This window comes from Manacus candei, unplaced genomic scaffold (genome assembly GCF_025592945.1).
Source record: "Manacus candei isolate 608988 ecotype Guabito, Panama unplaced genomic scaffold, ASM2559294v1 h1tg000223l, whole genome shotgun sequence".
Lineage (NCBI taxonomy): Eukaryota > Metazoa > Chordata > Aves > Passeriformes > Pipridae > Manacus > Manacus candei.
In genome coordinates this window covers 312581-334797 of record NW_026138271.1, presented here as the reverse complement: position 1 = coordinate 334797, position 22217 = coordinate 312581, and the positions used below count along the sequence as shown (strand labels likewise).

At 70.1% G+C, this 22217-nt stretch overlaps 2 protein-coding genes across 2 annotated transcripts in view; both read right to left on the bottom strand.

Annotated features, from left to right (window-relative positions):
• Positions 1-18229, bottom strand: part of PLEC (plectin) — a 42732-nt gene extending 24503 nt beyond the window's left edge. The window contains 8 exon segments of the mRNA XM_051774769.1: positions 52-158; positions 253-368; positions 1767-1933; positions 2107-2199; positions 2292-2369; positions 3918-4007; positions 4913-4974; positions 17455-18229. Coding sequence (XP_051630729.1) covers positions 52-158; positions 253-368; positions 1767-1933; positions 2107-2199; positions 2292-2369; positions 3918-4007; positions 4913-4974; positions 17455-17950 — 1209 coding nt within the window. The 5' untranslated portion in view covers positions 17951-18229.
• LOC127464448 (translation initiation factor IF-2-like) lies at positions 9413-10539 on the bottom strand. Its single transcript, XM_051774780.1, has 2 exons — positions 10339-10539; positions 9413-10297 (listed from the first exon to the last, which is right to left on the bottom strand). Exons 1-2 carry the CDS (start codon positions 10381-10383, stop codon positions 9815-9817), a joined length of 528 nt encoding a protein of 175 aa, XP_051630740.1. The 5' UTR covers positions 10384-10539; the 3' UTR covers positions 9413-9814.
• Positions 18230-22217: the final 3988 nt, after the last annotated feature.

The following is a 22217-nucleotide window of genomic DNA, read 5'->3' as shown; positions in this document are numbered from 1 at the left end:
GTAACACCGCGGGGGTGGCAGCAGCGGTGACCCCCCAGCTCCCCAACTCACGTTGGCCTTGACGCCGTCCTGCACCTCGGGCACACGCGGCATGGCATCGTACAGCGAGGACACGTAAGTGATGATGGACTTCTCGTCTGGCTGCGCCACGTCCACGTCTGCAGAGACGGAGGGGTCAGACGGGGGGAACCCCGTGGCAGGGAGGGACGGGGGCTCCGTTGGGGGACCCTCCCAGTTCGCCCCAGCCCGTACCTTCGGGGTCCAGCAGCCGCGTCACACCCAGGTCCCGCTCGGCCACGGTGAAGGCCTGGTCCAGGTTCTCCAGGTTGCTCTGACGATACACCCGGCTCATGTCGATCAGCATTGGCCTGTGAGCAGCAGGTCAGCAGGGGTCAGCAGGGCCATGGGACCCCAAAACCCCAGGACAGCAGGTCCACCCCCTCCCTGGGGCTGCCTTCACTGTTGCCTCACACCCCCTGCCCCACACACCCACACTGGGGGCACCAGCAGCGGGTGAGACTCCCACACCCAGCACAGGGGCACTGGGAGCTGGGGATACCCCACAGTCCCCAGCAGGAACCCCGGCACAGGCAGAACCCCCATGGCCTGTGGGATGGGCATCTCAACCCCTCGTGAGACTGACTGCCCAGTCCCCCATGGGACAGACACCCCAACCCCCTGTGGGGCTGACACTCCAATCCCCTATAGGGCAGACACCCCAATGCCCTCCCAGTGTGGGACTGACACCCCCATGCCCTCTGGGGCAGACACCTCGGCCCCTGCTTGTGGCTCCAGGGGGGACCAAGGGCAGCGGCTCAGTGCAGAGCACGGCATAGATGTGACGTGGCACAGGGAGGGTGCCTCCCCCCATCTGGCACGGGCCTGCACATATTCACGCTCCCCAAAGGCACACAGTGGTCCCAGCAGGACCCATGGACATGCCTGCCTGCACCCCGGCACGCCACGGTGGGCACGGCACTGCTGGCACGGGCCAATGGGCTGGGGCTTGTCTGGAGCACGTGCCCACATCACCCCGAGTGGGATCACCAGCCAGCCCTGGTGAACACATGATGCCCACAGGATCGATGTGGCCGATCCCAGTGAGCACACCCCACCCATGGGATCGATCCCAGTGAGCACACCCCACCCATGGGATCGATCCCAGTGAGCACACCCCACCCACAGGATCAGTGTGGCTGATCCCAGTGAGCACACCCCACTCACAGGATCAATGGGGCTGATCCCAGTGAGCACACCCCACCCACAGGATCAGTGTGGCTGATCCCAGTGAGCACACCCCACTCACAGGATCAATGGGGCTGATCCCAGTGAGCACACCCCACCCACAGGATCGATCCCAGTGAGCACACCCCACCCACAGGATCAATCCCAGTGAGCACACCCCACCCACAGGATCGATCCCAGTGAGCACACCCCACCCACAGGATCAATGTGGCTGATCCCAGTGAGCACACCCCACCCACAGGATCGATCCCAGTGAGCACACCCCACCCACAGGATCAATCCCAGTGAGCACACCCCACCCACAGGATCGATCCCAGTGAGCACACCCCACCCCACCCATGGGATCAATGTGGCTGATCCCAATGAGCACACCCCACCCACAGGATCGATCTCAGTGAGCACACCCCACCCACAGGATCGATCCCAGTGAGCACACCCCACCCCACCCACGGGATCGATGTGGCTGACCCTGGTGAACACACGCCTGCCCGATTGTTGTGTGGCACGACCCTGGCACTCACTTGTGCCGGTGGATGATGGCGTTGAAGAGGCGCCCGTCCCGCCAGCTGGTGGTGAAGTTGTCGCAGCGAAGGCCCTGGTAATCCTCCACCATCCGCTGCGACCACAGCAGCAGCTTCTCCTTGGCCGTCATGTCCTCAGACTGCCCCGTCACCTGGATGTCTGAGATCTGCCAGGACACGGCTGTTAGTCCAGGCACGGGCACCAGCACCAACAAAGGCACGCTCGCTCCGTGGCAGCTCCCGGTGACACCACTCCTGCCCCAGGCAGGGACCAGGCTGGCACCACAGAACCCCGGCCCCCCCGGCGTCACCGTCCCCATCCCCACCCCACCGGGCTCACCTGGAAGTGGAGGATGATGGTCCAGATGAGCCCCAGCGTCAGCTTGGGGTTGCCGTCGGCGATGTCATCGTTCCGAATGTTCACCAGCTTCACCTGTGGCACGAGACACGCGTGGCTCAGGGATGGGGGAGCGGGGCACAGCCCCGGGGGTCCCGGGCATCCTGGGGCTCCCACCCCCCTCTCACCTGCCGATGCTTCAGGTAGTTGAGGGCAATCTGGACGTTCTGCAGCTTGTGGAAGCGCATCCGGCCTTTCTCCCGGGGCTGGGGGAGAGAGGGGCAGTGAGTGCAGCCACGTGGACACAGCCCTGCTGGTCCTGCCACCCCGGCCCCGGCCAGGGCCCCGCCGCGATGCCATGGTACGGCCCCGGCCCGCTCCCCCACCAGGCCCTGCCTCGACACCAGGACACTGTCCCGACACGACACTGTCCCCCCACACCGGCCCCCGCCCGGCCCCTCCCAGTGCCGCACATGCCGATGGCACCCGCCCTCGCCCTTTGTCCCTGCAGGGGTGGGGACACTCTCCACGCTCCTTCCCGTGAACCTGCTGGCACAGACTGTTCCCACCCCACACCCAGCAGTGCCGGGGCCGCCGTGGCCATCCTGGGGGCAGCCGAGTACCCGGCGTGGGGGCACAGCAGCCACTGCCTGGGCAGGACCGGCACCAGCCTCAGTGCCACAGCACCACAGTCCTGGCAGCTCCACACAGTCCCTCACCATGCAGCTCCCCAGCACGCTCCAGTGTCCCCCTCAGCAGAACCAGGCACTGCCGAGCTGGGTGAGCACCCTCAAAACCTGCGGGTCCCAGCCAGGGTCTCCTGGGCAGGTCCTGCCTGGACACCCCCCCCACATGCTGGCCCCACCAGCTGAGCCCAGCTTCTGCTGCTGGGAGAGCTGGGGAGCCCTTAAACCTCCCCATGCTGCTCAGCAATGGACCGGGGTTCCTCCCACCCCACAGCTGGGAGTCACCAAGGACCCACAGCCCGTCAAGGCCAGGATCAGCCCCGGCATGAGAGCCCGGGGTTGGTGGCCACAGTACCATCCCCCCTGCCAGCCGCCCCAGGGAGCCAGTGGCACATCCTGCTGTGTTGCTGGGAGCCATAGTCCAACTCCAGCCCACCAAAACCCAGTGCATTGGGATCACTCCCAGTGATGCCACGCTTCTCTTCTGCCACTGCCACCAAGGTCTGGCTCAGAGAAACCCACTCCCGTGGTGCTTGGCATCGGATGGGGCACCGGGACAGGCACAGCATGCAGCCAGAGCACCAGGATGGCACAGCAGACGGCACACGGCCGGAGCCCCAGGACATGCTCGGCACTGCTCTGTGGCAGAATCACGGTGTCGGTCGCCCCAGGACATGCTCGGCACTGCTCTGTGCCGGAATCGCGGTGTCGGTCGCCCCAGGACATGCTCGGCACTGCTCTGTGCCGGAATCGCGGTGTCGGTCGCCATGCAGGGCCGTGCCGAAAGCTGACGGCAGAACCACTCACCAACCGCAAGGTCCGGAGGACGTCGCGCTCCCGGGGCTGCCCCGGCCGAGCAGAGCGGAGAGGAGCAGAGAGAGGAAGGAGGAGGAGGAGGCAAAGGCGGCGGTGGGCCGGGGCCGGCGCCAGGAAGCAGAGAGGGCACCAAAGCAAAGAGAGGTTAGAGGCGGGGGGGCGCTCGGGGTCACCGGGACGGACCGACGGCCAGGCGGGAAGAGAGGGAGCAGAGGCGGGCAGCGAGGACGAGGACAAGGACAGTTGGCAGAGGGGTGCCGGCACGTGGCGAGGAGCGGGGGCAGCGCGGGGCGGGGGCAGCGCGGCACCTACCAGTGTGTCCCCCGAGAGCACCTCCAGCAGGGAGATGAGGTTGTGCCCGTCCCGCAGGTCCTCGTATAGGTCGTTGACATGGCGCTGCGCCTGAGGGGACAGCAACGGCATCAGGGGGGCTGGGGGTGGCCGAGCACCCCCCATCCCTGCCAGTCAGCACTGCAGTGGGCACCCGGTGACCCCCCCAGTGCAGCGGGTGCTCACACACGGCCCCAAACACAGCTGGTGCCCCCAGTGTCACATCCCCCCAAACACACACAGCAACTCCCCCCACGGTGCCAGGATGGATCCAGCATCGTTCTGGCATCACTTCAGCGTCACTCTGGCATGCACAGGGGCCCACCACGCTGGCAGCACCAGGGGCCCGTCCCCAGTGAGGGGAGCAGAGGGTGTGTGAAGAGGAAGAGCACAGTGGGACGGACAGAGAGGAAGGACCTACCTCTGCTCGCCAGTGCTGCACAGGGCAGAGAGAAGAGAGCGGTTAGGACAGAGCAAAGAGAGGACCCAGCGTGGACTGGGGGTGGTGGCATTGCAGTGGCACTGCGGGGTTGGGGACATGTGGAGACACGTCACTACGGGGGCTGCAGGACATCCCAGTATGTGCTGGGTGCTGAGGTGGGGCTCTGCCCACCACACTGTAGGGACGGGCATGGCATGATGGCAGGGAACGGGGACCACAGGAGTGGGACAGGACCAAGGGTGTCAAAGCCCAGGACACATTCCCACATGCCAGGGGCACCATCCCCTCCTGGAACACATGGGAGGGCAGCAGGGGGGGCAGATCCTGCCTGCAAGGGCAGACCCCCACCGTGGAGGCAGCTGAGAGGCCTCGACTACCAGTGAGGCCCAGAAGAACTCTCACTGGCACAGGGTACCCTCCACTGCCCATGTCCTTGGCAATGCCAGCACGGGGGGCTGCAATCAGGGATGCTTCCAGGGCTGAGGGCTGGGGGCTGCTGGGGCAGTGGTGCCCACCAGACTGGCAGTGCCTGTACCTTGATGAGGTGCTTGTTGACCCATTTGGTGAAAGTTTTCTTCTGGACACGATCTCGCTCATCTGCAAGAGAGGAGAGGGGCAGGTGAGCCAGCGGCACCTGGGCCACGGCACAGCAAGAACCAGGCCCTGCCGGTGGCACCGCAGGGCACAGATGGTGCAGGAAACGATGAGCCAACAGCTCTGGGGAACCATGGTGAGTCACGGGGTGTGGGGGAAGGAAACAGCTAACGGGGATCGGCCCCAGCGTGCCAGCGCTGTGCCAGCGCCCGCCAGCACCTCTCAGCACCCATCAGCAGCTGCCAGCACCAGAGAGAGCACGGGGTGCCCACCCAGCCCTGAGACCCCGGCACCACGGCGGGAAGGGAGCCCCAGCACTGGGTTCTGTGGGCACTGACCAAGTGGGAAAGGTACAGCACAGGGACGAGGCCACGGTACGTCTGTCCTGGCACAGCCCCAGCACAGCCCCAGCCCCACAGGCAGGGGCCCGCTGGGATGTGCAGGGACCAGTGTGAGCCTACACACTGTCTGCACCGCTGGAGCCACGGGACACCCCGGGACACCCTACACCCCCGGGACACCCCTTGCCATGGGCACAGGGCCAACGGGGCCACAGTGAGTCACGGCACTCCCTGCCCGCTGCCCTGTCATTAGGGGATGGGATGGGAATGGTGACGCATCAGGATGGGCAACCAGGATTGCACGGGACCAATCCCCCAGCACCCGCTACCAGCACCCACTGCCCTGCACCTCACTAACCCACCCATTACCCTGCACCCTGTTACCAGCACCCACTGCCCTGCACCCCATTAACCCACCCACTACCCTATATCCTGTTACCAGCACCCACTGCCCTACACCTCACTAACCCACCCATTACCCTGCACCCTGTTACCAGCACCCACTGCCCTGCACCCTCCTAACCCACCCATTACCCTGCACCCTGTTACCAGCACCCACTGCCCTGCACCCCATTAACCCACCCACTGCCCTATATCCCGTTACCAGCACCCACTGCCCTGCACCCCATTAACCCACCCACTGCCCTATACCCCATTACCAGCACCCACTGCCTACACCTCACTAACCCACCCACTACCCTATATCCCGTTACCAGCACCCACTGCCCTGTGCCTCACTAACCCACTCATTGCCCTGCACCTTGTTACCAGCACCCACTGCCCTACACCTCACTAATCCACTCACTACCCTACACCCCTTTACCAGCACCCGCTGCCTACACCTCACTAATCCACCTATTACCCTGCACCCTGTTACCAGCACCCACTGCCCTACACCTCACTAACCCACCCATTACCCTGCACCTTGTTATCAGCACCCACTGCCCTGCACCCCATTAACCCACCCACTGCCCTGCACCTTGTTACCAGCACCCACTGCCTACACCTCACTAACCCACCCATTACCCTGCACCCTGTTATGAGCACCCACCTCCCTGCACCCCATTAACAAACCCACCCCCCGTGCCCTGCTACCAGCACCCATCCTTCTGTCCCCACTGCCCCCTGGCCCCCAGTGTCAGCACCAGACCCAGCCCGGTGCCCAGGAGAGGTCTGTGACCCGAGGGGACACTCCACGCACGTGGGGCAGTGCCACCAACCCCACGGCTGCTGCGACGCCCCCCTGCCCACGCCACGGCGAGCCGGGTGCTGCGTGCCGGGTCTTGCCCCGCCGGAGCGTGCTGGGATCTGCCCACGCGGCACCCAGCACCCCACAGCCAACACCCCCGACCCGGGCGAGCACATGGGGACGCCGCGCAGCCAGAATTGCCCCACGGGCCCAAGGGCGCTCAGCAGCACAGCCAGGGCGTGCCGGGCCGGGAGCGGCCGCGGTGCGAGAGGAAGGAAGGAAGGAAGCGTGGGGCACACACCGCGCACCGAGCCGGGGGCACCCACACCGCGCCCCGGCACCCGCGCCGGGAACACTGACACCCGGGGGTCCTCAGGGCAGCGCCCACCCCGGGGCAGCGGCGGAGCCACCGCGGCAGCCAGGCCACGGCGGCTGGGCAGGGCGTGGCAGGAAGCGACCGACGGGCACCGGCGATGGGGATGGGCGGCGGCGTGGGCGTCTGACCCACAGTCTGCCCCATAGCCCGCCCCAGAGACACTGCCCCAGCATGGGGGGGTCTGCCCCATAGCCTGCCGGGGACACCGCCCCAGCGTCGGGTCTGACCCACAGCCTGCCCCATAGGCTGCCCTGGGGACACTAATCTGGGGACACTGCCCCGGGGTGGGGGTCTGCCCCAGGGACACGGCCCTGGTGTGAGAGTTTGCCCCATAGCCAGCCCCACAGCCTACCTGGGGGCACACCTCCCCAGCGACACCGCCCCAGCATGGGGGTCTCCCCCGGGGACACCGCCCTGCCGCGGGAGTCTGTCCCACAGCCTGCCCTGGGGACACTGCCCCAGGTGAGGGATGCGATGGTGGGCGGGCCCCCCGCCCGCCTCGGCGCGATACCTTTGCGGCCCTCGGCCGCCCGCAGCACGGCCAGGTACAGGTTGTCCTCGGAGCCCGTCCGGGTGGCCGCCACCGGAGCCTCCTCCGGGTTGCGCCGCTGTCGGGACATGGCTGAGCCCCGACACAGCTCGTCTCGCCTCCCGCTCCGCTGCCGGTCCCGCCGCGAGTGGGGCGGCTCGGGGAGGAGACGGGGCTCCATCCCCCCGCCCCACGCCCCGACCCTGCCCACAGGAAACTCCCGAGCCCACGGCGCCGCTTTAACCCTTCCCTCCCCGCGCCGGCAGCCGGAATCGGGCACAGATCCACGGACCTGCCATGGGGCACCCCACGGGAAGCCGGCACCCTCTGCCGCACGCCCGAGGCCGCCGGACCTCCAGCTCTGCAAGCGCGGGGGGTGGGACCGCCGGTCCTGAAGCTCGTGGTGCGCAGACACCTTCATACTCCCACCCGGAGCTGCTAGACCCTCTGCCCCACTCTCTGGGACTTTAGGAACTGCAGATCTGCAAGCCCAGGGGTTGAGACCCCCCCCCCCACACACACCCTAAGGCCTCGGGACCCCCAGGTCCACAAGCCCTGTGGGTTTGGGACCCCCAACTCCCCAGCCCAGTGCTGTCAGACCCCCAGTCCCCACACCCCGGGACCCCAAGATTTACGAACCCCAGAGGCCCAGGACCCCCACGTTCCCAGCTCAGGACCCTTCTGGCCCCATATTGAGAGTTCCCAAAACCCCTCTGGCCCCATGGTCAGGGGTTACCCAGCCCCTCAGCTCCCAGCTGGGACCTCCTCTGAGGGCCATGGCACCACCTTCTCCCCCAGCCCAGGGACCTCCCAACGACCCCAGACCATGTCCCGGTGCCATAGGACCCCTGCTCCCCCCATCCTCGGGCTCAGGCCCCTGAAGCTTTGCCAGGTCCAGGTCCCATAGCTGAGGGGCTCAGAGCCCCAGGGCCCCTCCTGGGGAGTTCAGGGTCCCAATCCCCTGGGCTATAGGACTCCGAAGATGGAGAGGCTGAGCCCCACAGACCCACGAGGTGCCCCCTGCTCACATCAGTGGCTGCTCCCACCCCTGCCAGTGGCTCTGCTCCTACCAAGCACCCCAGGACAGCACCCAACACCCCACCCTGCACCCACGGGTGCTCCTGTCGGGCAGGGGTATTGGCAGCACTGGAGGAATGCCCCTCCCCAGGCACCCATCTCCCACTGCACCCCCCTGACAGGGTGGCACTGCTGGCCATGGGAACCACGGGGGGATTCTGGGGGTCACGCCCCACTGGGTGCTGTGTCCCCCTGGGACATCCCTCCTCGGGGCTCTGAGGGTTGGGGATCCCCAGAGGAGTTGGCACAGGATGGGAGTCCACGGCCCCTCAGAACAGCACGGGCCTGACAGCTCTGCCCACAGCAGCACCCGCAGCACCCATGTCATACATGTCACCACTGTCACCCACATCACCCACAGCAGGGGTGGCAGCTGCTGGGAAAAGTGCAGCCTCAGGCACCCTGAGCGCTGCCAGCCTGGCACAGCCTGGGCCCCAACACCCGCATCTGCACCCTAACACCGAGGTCTGCACCCCAACACCCGCATCTGCACCCCAACACCCAGGTCTGCACCCCAACACCCGCATCTGCACCCCAACACCCAGGTCTGCACCCCAACACCCATATCTGCACCCCAACACCCAGGTCTGCACCCTAACACCCAGGTCTGCACCCTAACACCGAGGTCTGCACCCCAACACCCACATCTGCACCCCAACACCCGCATCTGCACCCCAACACCCACATCTGCACCACAACACCCAGGTCTGCAGCCCAACATACACATCAGTGCCCCAAGGCCCATGTTCTGCACCCCAACATCCACATCTACACCCCGACACCGACGTCACTTTCCCGCACCCGACACCGGTGTGGAGTCCAAGGACACGGGGCCGCGGCCCCTTCTCGCCGTGACTCACGGTCCAACCGCGCGCCCGCGGCGCCACGGGGAGCCCCACCGGCACCCGCCCACCGGTGACACCCCCCGTGACACCCCCCCGTGACACCCGTGGGTGCGGGAGCCCGCCAGGGAGCGGCAGCCAGTGCCGGCCCAGTGCCCGCTGGGGCAGAGCCAGCGCGGCCGCCGCGGAATGCGGGCGGCACCGGCCCGGCCCGCCCCGGCCCCGGCCCCGGCACGCACATTTTTCCGCCGAGAGCGCATTTGGCACAGGCGCATCTGGCACAGGCACATCTGGCACAGGCACATCTGGCGCCCGGAGCGCGATGGGAGCCCGGCTGACGCACGTCGGGGGGGACAGGGACACCCCGGAGCCGCAGCTACCGCGGCCCGTGGGCATCGGGACGCGAAGGGCGAAGGGCGGCAGAGGGACAGGGCGGTGGCACTGCCAGGGTGGTGATATAGGTGGCACCGCGCCGGACTGGCACCTTGCTCACACCGGCTGAGCCGCTCCGACGTGCCGAGCCGGGGCCGGAGGGTTCCGCGGCGCGGCCGAGACCCCGGGACCGCGTCGGGGTGAGGGGCGGGACGGCACCGCCGCTCCGGCACCCCCGGCACCCCCGGGCTCCGGCACCCCCGGGCTCCGGCACCGTGGCACCGGCAGGTACCGACCGGAGGGACGAGGCGGTGTCGGGGCGGGCGCTTTGAAGACCTGACGGGGCGGCTCTTGGCACCGGCCCCGGCGGCTCCCGGGGCAGGCAGCTCCCGGCCCCGGCGGCTCCCGAGCCAGCCGGGCCGGCCGGGCAGGAGCACCGCAGTCTCGCCCGCGGGTGCCGACGCCGCCGGGCCGGCCCGGCTCCCTCCCACGGCGTCTCCAGCCCCCAGGGGACTCCGAGGGAGCCCCCTGGACCAGCCGAGCCTCCCTCACCTCGGCACCGTGCCGGGCACCCGCACCCGCACCCTGCGGCACCCGCGGCTGCGGGCGGGGAACGGGAGCTGCCGGCACCGGGGCAGCACCCATCGCCGTGGAACGGGAGCTGCCGGCACCGGGGCAGCACCCATCGCCGTGGAACGGGAGCTGCCGGCACCGGGGCAGCACCCATCGCCGGGGAACGGGAGCTGCCGGCACCGGGGCAGCACCCATCGCCGTGGCGTCCGGCCCAAGCGGCACCGCCACGAACCCGGACGAAGCGACAGGGCAGCGAAGCACGGCGGGCACTCCCGGCACCGGCACCGGTCCAGGAACCCGCCGGCACCAGTGGGGCCTCGGGGTGTCAGCACCGGGGAGGGAGGTCGGCACCGGAAAGCGGGTCAGCACGGGGGGAAGGGGGTCAGCACTGGGGGAAGAGGGTCAGCACCGGGGGGAAGGGGGTCAGCACCGGGGAAGGGGGTCAGCACCAGGATCGCACCGGGGAAGGGGGTCAGCACCAGGATCACCCTTGGCGACAGGTGTGGGGTGTCCTGATGAGGGAGGGCTGGCACACCGGACAGCAACGCGGGGGCACCCCATTGGAGGGGGCACGGGGAGCCGGGCATGTGCACACACACGGACACACACAAGCACATGTGTGCAGGAGCTCACACACACGGACACACACAAGCACATGTGTGCAGGAGCTCACACACACACACACGTGCAGCATCACACACACGGACTCACACGCGTGTGCACACACACTCGTACACTCATATGCATGCTCACATGTGCACAGGCACACACGCTGGCGCACACACTCCCCCATCACCCCCACACACGTGTGCAGGGGCACACACACGAGTGCACACACACACCTGCACAGACACACACGGCTGCACTTACACACACAGACATGGGCACAGAGACACGTGGACACCAGCACACACATGTGCACACACTCACACTCAGTGGGGTACACACACACATCACTGCCCCCAGATATGTGTGCAGGGGCATACACACGTGCACGCACGTAGACACACACACACGTGTGCACAGACACACGCAAGCACACACATGTACACACATGTACAGCCACACCCACAGGTGCGCATACACATGTGTTCACTGGTGCACACACAGGTGCACACACACACGTGCAGGCGTGCACCAGCACACACAAACACACACACATGCTCACACCCGCATGTACACACAGAACAACACACACACGCACACACACACACACACACGCTCACACCCACATGTACACACAGAACAACACACACACACTAACACACCCACACACACAAACACACACGTACACACAGAACACCACACACACACAGACACACACAAACACACACAAACACACACGTACACACAGAACACCACACACACACAAACACACACAAACACGCACACGCACTCACACCCTCCCTGCTGAGCCCGTCCCAGCTCAGCGCAGCTCAGCACGGCCCCGGGGCTCTGGGGGCGGGGTCACAGAGGGGGCGTGGCTCAAAGGCTCCGGGCAGACCCCGCCCCTCCCCGTTCCCCCCCCCCGCCCGCCGCTCCAGTGCACCCCCGGCCCGCCGCTCCCGCGCTCCCGCCGCAAGCTGCCCCCCGTCCCCCCACCCCGGGACACCCCCTCACCGCCCCCGCCCTCCCCCGGCCCCGCTCCCCTCGGTCACCGGTGCAGCACAGCCGGGCGCTCAGGTACCGCCGCCGCTCGGGCTCGGAGCCGCCGCTCAGCCAGTCCCCGGCGGGACCGGGGCCCGACATGGCCCCGCCGCTCCGCCGGAAGGGACGGGACCCACCGACCACCGACCAACCGCCGGACCCACCGCCGGGACCGACCGGCGGCACCGGGCGGACGGGACGGGCGGGGGGAGGGACGGGCGGCACCCGCCCCGCTTCGCCCCGCCCCCCCCGGCGGTCCCGGCTGCGCCACCACCCGCGGCATCCGGGGGGACCGGGGGGACCCGGGCAGGACACCCCACCCTGCACCCCAGGGAGACACCCCACTCCGCAAACCGGGAGAGCCGGGGGCGCGCTCCGTCCCTGCTACCCCCAGGGGTACACCCCGTCCCTAAAACCCGGAGGGACCCGGAGGGAAACCCCACCCCACACCCCGGGGCGATCTCCGATCAGGACCCCTCCTTCCGCACCCGGACCTGCGGTGCTGGAACCCCGCGCCCCCGCCCGCGCCCCTCTGCCCAGTGCCCCCAGGACCACCCAGTACTGCAGCCACGGGGCACCCCGACATCTCCAGCACCCACATCCCGACCCCTTACCCACACGCAGAGATCCAGGGGGGTGGGGGCAGCTCGTGCCCCCCCGCACCCAAGCTTCACTTCAGCACCCATCCCTTCCATCTTCCTCTCCCCAGAGGTCCCACAAAGGGTCCCCGCGCCGAGGGGAGCCCTCAGTGTGTTTTCCGGTGGGTCCCCACGGCACCGAGGACCCCCGAGCTGCAGGGACCCCCGTGCGCCCCACGCCGCGTCCCACCATCCCCCCCCCCGAGGCCAGATGAGACCCCAGGCACACGCAGGGCCGGACCGAGCTGTGCCAGGAAGGAGCCTGCGACGGGGAAGGGGGTTCTGGGGGACGCCAAGGCGGAAACACCCCCCTCCGACCTCCGGCCCGCAGGTCACCTGCTCCTGGCCCGCAGCAGCACCCGCAGCAGAGCGCGAAGCCCATCGCGCGTCCCGGCCCCGGCGCCCCCCGCCCTGCTCGGCGTCCGGCCGCGTCTGGTGGGAGCGCGGCGGGATCCGTGCCCGGAGAGCGGCCTGAGCCGCGGCCAGTGACTCACACAGCCCACGGCCTCCGCCAGCCCGGCTCCTCCTGTTCCCAGGCAGCGTGGAGCCCACCCACGGCCGCTGCGCTGGGAGCCCCCGAGCCAGCCCGGCCGCGGGCAGAGCGCAGCCGGGACAAAGCCAGAGGGGCTCCGGCCACCTGGCACGGGCACAGGCAAGGCACGGGCATGGCACAGCACAGGCATGCCATGGCACAGCAACCCTGGTCAGGGAGACACCCAAGTGGTTCAGAGTCGGCTGCAACCCCTGTTATCACCCGGAGTGCTGGGGGGCTCCTGGAGCTGGGCACATCCCTGCCAGAGGGAGCACAGAGGTCTCAGGAGGATCTCAGGGGGTCTCGGGGTCTTATGTCAAAACGCAGCACGGCAAAAGCCAGCCAGGATGAGCCAGGCCAGCAGCAAGGCCGAGGTGTGGGGGCTGGGCACGGCAGAGCACGGCATGGCACGGTGCCGACCCACGGCTCAGCCCCACGGCAGCGGCCGCGTCCCATCTGTGCCGCAGAGATAAGGAGCTGGGGGCAGCGGGGGGGGGGGGCGAGCAGGAGCGATAGCGCCCGGCGAGCGGGGAACACCGCCTGGAACGGGACACGTGTCCCGCGGGATGTGCGTGCCACGCCCGCCACGCTTCCCGCACACTGCCACGGCTCCGACACGCTTCCCACGGCTCCAGCATGCTTCCCAGGGCTCTGACACGCTTCCCACGGCTCCACCATGGAGGACGTGGGACAGTGGCGGGAAGAGCCTCCTCATGGACGCCAGAGGCGGTGCCGGGGGGACCGTGCCGGGGGAACCGTGCCGGGGATGCCCGTGGTTGCCAGCCACGGCCCCTGGAGGCCGGTGAGTCATGGCTGCGGCCAGCAGCAGCATCCGATCCTCCCGGCCTGGCACAGCCGGAGCCGCCAGCGCGGTGGAAAAGCTGAGTGGAGCGGAAAGGGGGGGGACAGGGGGGTTCCCAAACCTCTGGGGCCCCCCTCCGCCCACTGCCGCCACGTCTCTGGCAGCCCTGGAAACCGGAGCGGGGCCAAACAAACAGCGGCATCCTGTTGCCAAAACCAGCCGGCGCCGCCACCAGCCCGCCAAGCTCTCCCGCGGCTCCCCCGCCCCCCCCCCAGCCTTTTGCCCCCCAGCCCCCCAGGCAGGAGCCCTGTCTGGGCCGTGGTGCCCCTTGAAAACACCTGCCCTGACACTGCCGAAACTGCCACCGAGAGCAGCTGGTACAGCCCCTCATTGCCCGGGGAAGCCCCCCTGCGGGTACCGGGCAGCCCCCCGCGGGTACTGGGCAGCCCCCCCGCAGGCATCAGGCAACCTCTCGTGAGCACCGATCAGCCTCCCGCAGGCACCGGGCAGCAGCCCCTTGTTGTCACCCACCCCGACCCCTCCGCGGGTTCCAGGAGCAGCGCTCAGAAACAGCCCCACTGCCCCGGCGAGGCATAGCCCAGCACGGAGACCACCGGTGTTAAACCCCCCGAGCGATCGCGGAGGTGCAGACCCCAGCACCACCGAGAGCGGCCGGCGCTGCCGGAGCCTCCTGGATTCCCCAGCCCGGGAGGGTCGCGGCGCGAAGGGATGATGGGCCCCGGCAGGTGCGACCTTGGGGGTGCCCTTCGGACTGGGCCGGCGCCAGGGACAGCGGCCCCCCCCGGCAGGGGCAGCCGGGGCTCCGGCCCGGCCAAGGTGCCCTGCCCGCCTTATCTGGCACCGGCACCGGCAGCGGCCGCGGCCTCCGCGGCTCCCCCCGGCCGCGGGCCCGGCAGTGGTTTCGCAGCGCGGCGGGAGCGGGGCCGGCCCGGCCCGGCGGCAGCCGCGTGACAGTGCCCGGTGCCGCACGCAGATCGACGGAAACCGCAGCCAACGCCCTGGAAAGCGCCGGGAGGGGGGGCCGCGGCCGCCGGCAGCGCCCCGGCAGCAGGGATGGATGCAGGTGGCCGAGTCCGCGCCGGCGGAGGGTGTGGGGGGTCTCATGGAACCCCCAGACACCAGCACCCACTCGGCCCTTCCCGGGCCCCCCCCGTCACCAGATCCCTGTCCCCAAAAATATTTGGCACCTTCACACTTCGGGATGGGGATGCTGGGGGAGGGTTTGGGCAGCCACCCCCGCGCCGAGGGCTGCTGCCGGGATCCCCACTCCTAATGGTGCGGGGAGGGGGGGGGTGTCACACTCCATCAATGCTGAGTCACTCCTGGGTACCACCGGGTGCTGCATCCCGCCCCCCCACCGGGATGTTCCCCCACGGCAGGTGAAGCTCCCCAGAACCCAGGGCAGCAGGTCTCTCCCCTCGTCCCTCCCCGCACGGGCGGTGAGTCCCCCCTAAAGCCCCCCTGGACCCCCACCCACTCTGGCAGCAGCGGGGCTGCAGGTGCCGTGCCGCTCCCCCCCTCCCCACGGCGGGTGGGCGGGGCGAGGGGCCGAGCCGAGCGGAGCCGGGGGGGCCGAGGGAGGACCGAGGGGAGTCGAACTCACCGGTGCCCCCCGGCTCGTCCCGCCGCCGCCGCCAGTACCAGACCAGGGCGAGGGATGCTGCGTGTCCCGCCGCCACCAGCGACGGGAACAAGGACCCGGTGTCCTCCATGCGGGACACGGGACGGGCTCGGAACCGGCCGGGCTCGGCGGGGCAGGGACGGACCAGCGCCCGCCCCCCCGGGGCAGCGCCCGCTCCGCCTTAACCCCTCCCGGGCCGCGGCGCGGAGACGCCTCCTGCCCGCCGCACCGGCACGGCCCCCCCCGTGTCCCCTCCCTGCCGTGTCCCCCCCCCGCGTCGTGTTCCCCCCTTCCCGGCTTTTTATATCCCGGGACAAGCGCCCCGGCGGCGCCAGCCCCCCTGTCCCTGTCCTTTCCGCAGCCCCCCCGGTCTCACCCACCCGGTACGACCTTCATGGACAAGGCAGGGTGCGGGCAGGTGCGAGCAGGGTGCGGGCAGGTGCGGAGCGCGGAGCGAGGGCACAGCGCGGCTCCGCCGGTGGCGGTGGGGGCGGGGGGGGGGCGGGCAGGGAGCGGGCGCCGATATAAATAACCGGGGCCCGTCACCGAGCCCGAGTTAGAACATGACACGGGTGGGGGCGGGACGGGGCGGCCGCGGTGGCACCTCGGGACCCCCGGACCCCCCAGCACCCGTGGGGGGGGTCACGCTACCGCCACCTCGGGGGGCGTCGTTACACCGGGATTGAGGGCCCCGGCACGGCCCCGCCGCCGAAGGAGGTCCCCCCTCCAGACCGAGGAGAAAAAGGGGGTGCTGGAGGGGCACCGGCATCCGCTCCGCCCCGCGGGGACCCCGCAGCCCCCCGCCGCCGCGACCCCGTCCCCGCCAGCCGGTAATCCAGGCCGGATTTTCCGGCAGCGCCTCGCCGGGCGGAGAGAAAACCCGGATCCGGATCAGCTGGCACGGCAGGACTGGACGGGACGGCCGGGGCTCCGGGATCGCGCCCCACGCGGGGGTCGGGCAGCGACCGCAGCCTCGGAGCCCGGCGCGGGGTGCGACCCACGGGACAGAGCTCGGGGGAACTCCTCTGTCCCCGCGGGACGTGGGTACTGCCCGCGCAGGACCCGCACCCACGGGGCAGCACCGCGGCGGGCCCGGCCCCCCCGCCGGCCGGTGACTCACGGCGCTGGCAGGGACCGGGCTCGGCGCCTCTGGGCTGGAAACTTGGACCGGCGGCGGCTGCCCACGGCCACGGGCTGACTCACAGCCCGGAGGGGTGCGGGGGGCCCTCGCCACCGCCTCGGGGCGCCGCGGCAGCTGCCCCGCCCGGGGGGGGTGGGACACCGGACGCCCCGCACCCCCGCCGGGTCCAGCTGCCGCCGATCGCGTGTCGGGATCGCGTGTCGCGGGGGAGGCGGTGTTGGGGACACCTTCGCAGCCGCAGCCCCCTCCCCACCAGCCCTGCCCGCCCCAGCTGCCGCCGTCTGTCCGACCCACCCTGGGCACAGCGGGGGCCTTGGAGGCGCAGAGTCCCCACGCACGGCCCCTCACAGCACGGCTCCTTCACAGCACGGCTCCTTCACAGCACGGCCTCCCACAGCTCAGTTTCCCCATGACACTCTCCCCTCCCCACCATGGGGAGCCCGGGGGGACGGCAGCAGTGACACTCCTGCAGCACTCAGGGTCCCTAGCACCCCACCAGCCTCTTGGGGACCCCGGGGAGCCACCTCACTGCCCCCTGGTCCCCCAGCGCCCAGGGACCACTCCAGCCCACAGGGTCCCCGTGAGCTCAGGGAGGCACAGCGAGGAGCCCCCCAGCACCCTCCTCCCTCCCCAGGCAGCGAGGGGATTGCAGGTGTCCCCCACCCCATCTTTGGCCGGGCACCGGGGGGGCTCAGGGGGCTGCAGCCACCCCTGGGAGCAGAGGGGCTGAGGTGCCCCCACCCAGGAGAGCACAGGGAGCTCCCCAGGGCTCTGGTCGGTACCTGCGGCCGGGCTGGGCTGCGGGGGCAGCTGGGACACCCCCTGCCCTGCAGCGACGGTGACGGGCTCCACGTGCCGCTCGCCCTCGTCCTTCCTGCGGTAGAGCCGGTCGCCGCCGGCGGGACGTACCCGGTGGGTGCCAGTGCCGGTGCCGGTGGTGGCACGGCGGGTGTCGGGGCGTGGGGCGGCGGGGCGCGGGACGCGCTGCAGGGAGCGCGGGACAACGTCGGGCGGCAGGCGCAGGTACTGGCGCAGGTGGGCGATGCCGGCGTCGGTCAGGTACCAGTAGAGGTGTCGCCAGGCGGCCGTTTGGCGCACGAGGCCGCGGGAGTGCAGCGAGGCCATGGCGCGCCGAACCTCCACGTTGGCCACGCCGGGCAGCTGCGGGTGGGTGCGCCGGGGGCACCCGTCCCGCTCTCCCACCAGAACGCCCTCACGGAACAGCAGCTCCAGGATGGAGCGGAGCCGCTCCAGCGGCATCAGCATCCCTGCCACCATGGTGCGGGCGGCAAAGCAGAGGGCACCGCACACGGCACAGGGACAGGGCTCAGTCACGCCTCACCGCTGCTCAGTGTGGTCCGGTGCAGCTCCGTGTGGTACAGCCCAGTACGGTCCGGTACAGCCCAGTATGGCCCAGCACAGCTCAGTACGGCCCAGCACAGCACAGCCCAGGATGGTCCAGTACAGTCCAATACAGCTTGGTACGGTCCAGCCCAGCCCAGTATGGTCCAGTTCGGCTCGGTATGGCCTGGCACAGCCCGGTACGGTCCAGTACAGCTCAGTATGGCCCGGCACGTCCTGGCGCGATCCGGCACGGCGCGGTGCTGGCTGCCGGCACGGTCGGAACGGCAGCAGCTCCACCCCCGTTCGGGGGGGCCGGGGGGGCCCCAGGCCCAGCCCTGACTCACCACCGGCCCCTCCCCGGCCCCGGCTTCCGCCCGGGGGGGGCACGGCCGGACCCGCCCCCACTTCTCCCCCCCTGCCCCGACCCACCCGGCCGGTTCCTGCGTGGGAACCCCCGCGGCTCCCGCCCCGCCTCCGCCCCGGGACCGGCCCCACGGAGCTCCCGGGGAGACCCTGAGCCGGGGGTGACTCTGAGCCCGGGAGGGGGACCCTGAGGCTGGGGGCAGCCCTCAGCTCGGGGGGAGACCCTGAGCCGGGAGGGGTCTCCGAACTTAGGAGGGGGCACCCTGAGCCCGGAGGATCCCTGAGCCCGGGGGAGAGCCCTGAGCCCGGGGGAGAGCCCTGAGCCCGGGGAAGAGCCCTGAACCGGGGACGTGGCGCCCACGCCCCGCCCGAGCATCGCGCACCGCCGGGCTGCAGGCAGAGCAGCAGGCAGGGGTCGGGCAGGGGGACGGGCAGGTGTATTGGCAGGGGCACAGGCAGGGCTGGGAGGCCACATCCTGCCACGTCGATGTTTGCTCTGCTCCTGCCCCTGTTTATACCGGGGGAGCAGCCCCAGGGGGACCCCACGTCGCCCCCATATCCCCCAGCAGTGACACAGCCGTGGCAGTGGTGTAGCTGTGCCCCACCACAGCCCCCGGGTGGCAGGTGAGGACGAGGCAGCTGCCCCCCCAGCCACCCTCTGAGCCCCCCCGGCAAGGACAGCTGCCCAACACCCCCTCAGTGGCAACTGGCACGGCCCCTAGCACAGCAGTGGGACCCCCAAGCACCGTCGTGGGTAGAGACCGGGTATTGGGGACCCCCCAGGGGCACACCCAGGCTCCGTGTGAGGGGCGGGGTGGGAGTGAGTGCCGGCACTCACACCACAGAGCAGGAGGGACTCTGGGACGAACTGAGGTGCCAGGGATCCCCCCTGCTGGAGGCTGCCCCATGCCAGGGAGATCCCAGCCCCACAGCCCCCAAAAGGGGGGGAACCCCCCCAGGGCTCCCCTGGCCCAGCACACTGAGGCTGGGGCACAGGGACACTGCCCCACAGGGCTGCAGGAGCCCCTGTGGTCCTTGGGAACACCATCCCCGGCACCTCTGTCCCTGCCGATGGCACTACTAGGAGTGGCAATGGGGTGCACTGGGATTTACTGGTGGGGAGCAGTGACCCGGGCATGGCTCACTCCAGAGCTGGCAGGCCACGGGGACCCCAAACCCACAGATGGGTGATGCAATCGCGCTGGCATCACGGGGTGGGGGGAGCACAAGGAATGGTGCAACTTCCCCATCCCCTGATCTTGGGGGCCAAAGGAAAGTGGGGGAAAAGGCCCCCCGTTGCTGAGGGCCCCCAACACCGGGCACCCCTGGTACAGCTGGTGCAGGGGCCAGGGGCACCAGGGACACTGGGGTGCCCACCCCCCAAAAGGAATCCTCCAGAAGAGCATCAGTCACCTGCCTGAACCCCCACAAGCATGTCCGGCACCACAGAGCACCCCCCCCCAGCCCCACGGTACCCCAGAACCCCAGCAGGGTGGGAATAGATGGGGGGAGCAAGGGGGCAGCAAGAGGGGGCAGAGATGGGTGGGCAGAGATGGTGCAGCAATAGGAGAGTGTTGGGGAAATGATGGGGAACAGAGATGGGGCAGTGATGGAAGGAGTGATGAGGGGCAGAGACGGGTGAGTGATGGGAGGAGTGATGGGAGGGCTGAGATGGGGCAGAGATGTGGGAGTGTTCGGGGGCAGAGATGGGGGGGAGTGTTGGGGGAGCGATGGTGGGCAGCAGGACTGTATCCCCCCCAGCCATGGCCCCGCACCCCCAGCCCGCAACGGGGTCACGGCCGCGCCGGCGGCTCCCACCGGGAAGTGCCGCGTCAGCGCCCGCCGCCCGCCGTGATCCAACGCGATGTGACAGCGGGGCCATCGCCAGCATCCCGCCGCTGCCCCGCGCTGGGCAGGGCGCCGGCTCCCCTCTGCACTCACCGGGGAGGAGCCCCTCGCCCTCCGCTCCGCGCCGCCAGCCCCCCGCACCGGCCCCGCAGCTCCGCGTCCCGCCGGCGTCGCACCTCGGGGGGGGGACAGGGGGGCATCGGCTGCCGGCACGCGGCACTGGGGGCACCCCCCCGCAGTCCAGTGCACGCCCCGTGCCCCTCACCCCTCCGGCCCACGGCGCCCTCGGGCAGCCCGGCGGGGGACAGCCCCCCAAATCTGGGGCGGGCAGCGGCTCCTGGCCACGGGCCCGGCACTGCCCTCCCGGTGCCAGCACCGGTGCCGGTGCCAGTGCCGGGGTCTGGCGAGGCCGCAGGGCTCCCCGTGTCCAGCGGAACAAAGCCGCGGCTGTTTGCGGAGGGCACCGCGGCCAGAGACCGGCTCTTAATGAGGCCGGGGCCGGCGGGGGTCCCGGCACTGGCGTGGGTCCCGGTGCCGGCGGGTGTCCCGGGCTCGGGCGGTTCTCACCATAAATCAACCTCGTAGCAGCCCCGGCTCTGCGGGAGCAGACACGGCCCTGGATCCCCCCGCTGGGCCTGCGGCACCGCTGCGGCTGCCGGGCGCCACGACTCTCCCGGGGTCCATCCCATCCCAGTTCTCCCGGAGTCCATCCCCACCCTCGCCGAGTCCATCCTCACCCTCGCCGAGTCCATTCCCACCCTCGTCGGGGTCCATCTCCCCCCTCACCGGGGTCCATCTCCCCCCTCGCCGGGGTCCATCCCCACCCCCGTCGGGCTCCGTTCCAGCCCGACCCCGGCTCGGTGGCTCGCTGCGGTGCCAGGCCCCGCGGTGGCTCTCTGCCCGCTGCGGTGACACAGGGGCCGGTGGCCGCCAGCAGCCCCGTGACCGGCATCCGCCGGCGCCCGTTACTCACGCCCCAGCGCCCCGACTCTGCGGCGCGGCGTGGTAACACGGCACGGCACCCGCATGGTAACACGGCACGGCACCCGCACGGTAACACGGTACGGCACCGGCGTGGTAACACGGCACGGCACCCGCACAGTAACACGGTACGGCACCGGCGTGGTAACACGGCACGGCATCCGCATGGTAACACGGCGCGGTAACACGGCACTGCCCCGGAGCCCGGCCCGGTGGTGCCTGGCAGGGCCCCGTGATAGCGGGTGACGCTTGTGACACCGGGTAACACTGAGTGATGCCGGTGACGCCCCCGGTGACCCCCGCTCTCCTGTCCGCGCTGCGACACGCGCACAGGAGGGATGCAGCGCGACTGGAGCCCCCGGGACGCGGAACCCTCCCCGGGACGCGGAACCCTCCCCGGGACGCGGAACCCTCCCCGGGACGCGGAAGCCCCGCCGGTCCCCTTGGGCTTGGCCCCGGGACGCCCGCGGTGTCCCCCCACCCCGGTACCTTTGAGGGAGGCGATCTCGTGGTGGATGCCCCGCGCCCCCTCCATGGCCGCCCGCGCTCCCGCACGCTGCCGGCCGGTCCCGCAGCCCCGGGGCGGGACGGACCCGCCCCCCCGGCCCCGGCCCCGCCTCGCCCCGCCCCCTCGCCGCAGCCCCCCGCCCCTGCGGCACCGACACCGCCCCCCCCCCCACACCGGCTGGGACAGGCCCCGCAGGCCCCTCGGCACGGCACAGAGCCCCAGCAGCACGGCCCCCCAGACCCCTCATTACAGCAGAGACCCCCACATCAACATCAACACAGACCCCCCAACAGCACAGCTCTTCCAGCCCCACCAAATCCAATACGGCCCCTCCACCAGCACAGACCCCCACCCACCATCCAGCACACACAGCACCCCCTCCATGACCAATCCCCCCATCCAGTACAGCCCCCCATGCTCATCCATCCCACTCCCCCCCGGCCAGTGGGGCCCATCCCCGGGCATTGGGCACCGATCCAGTTCTGCCCAGGGCAGGGATAC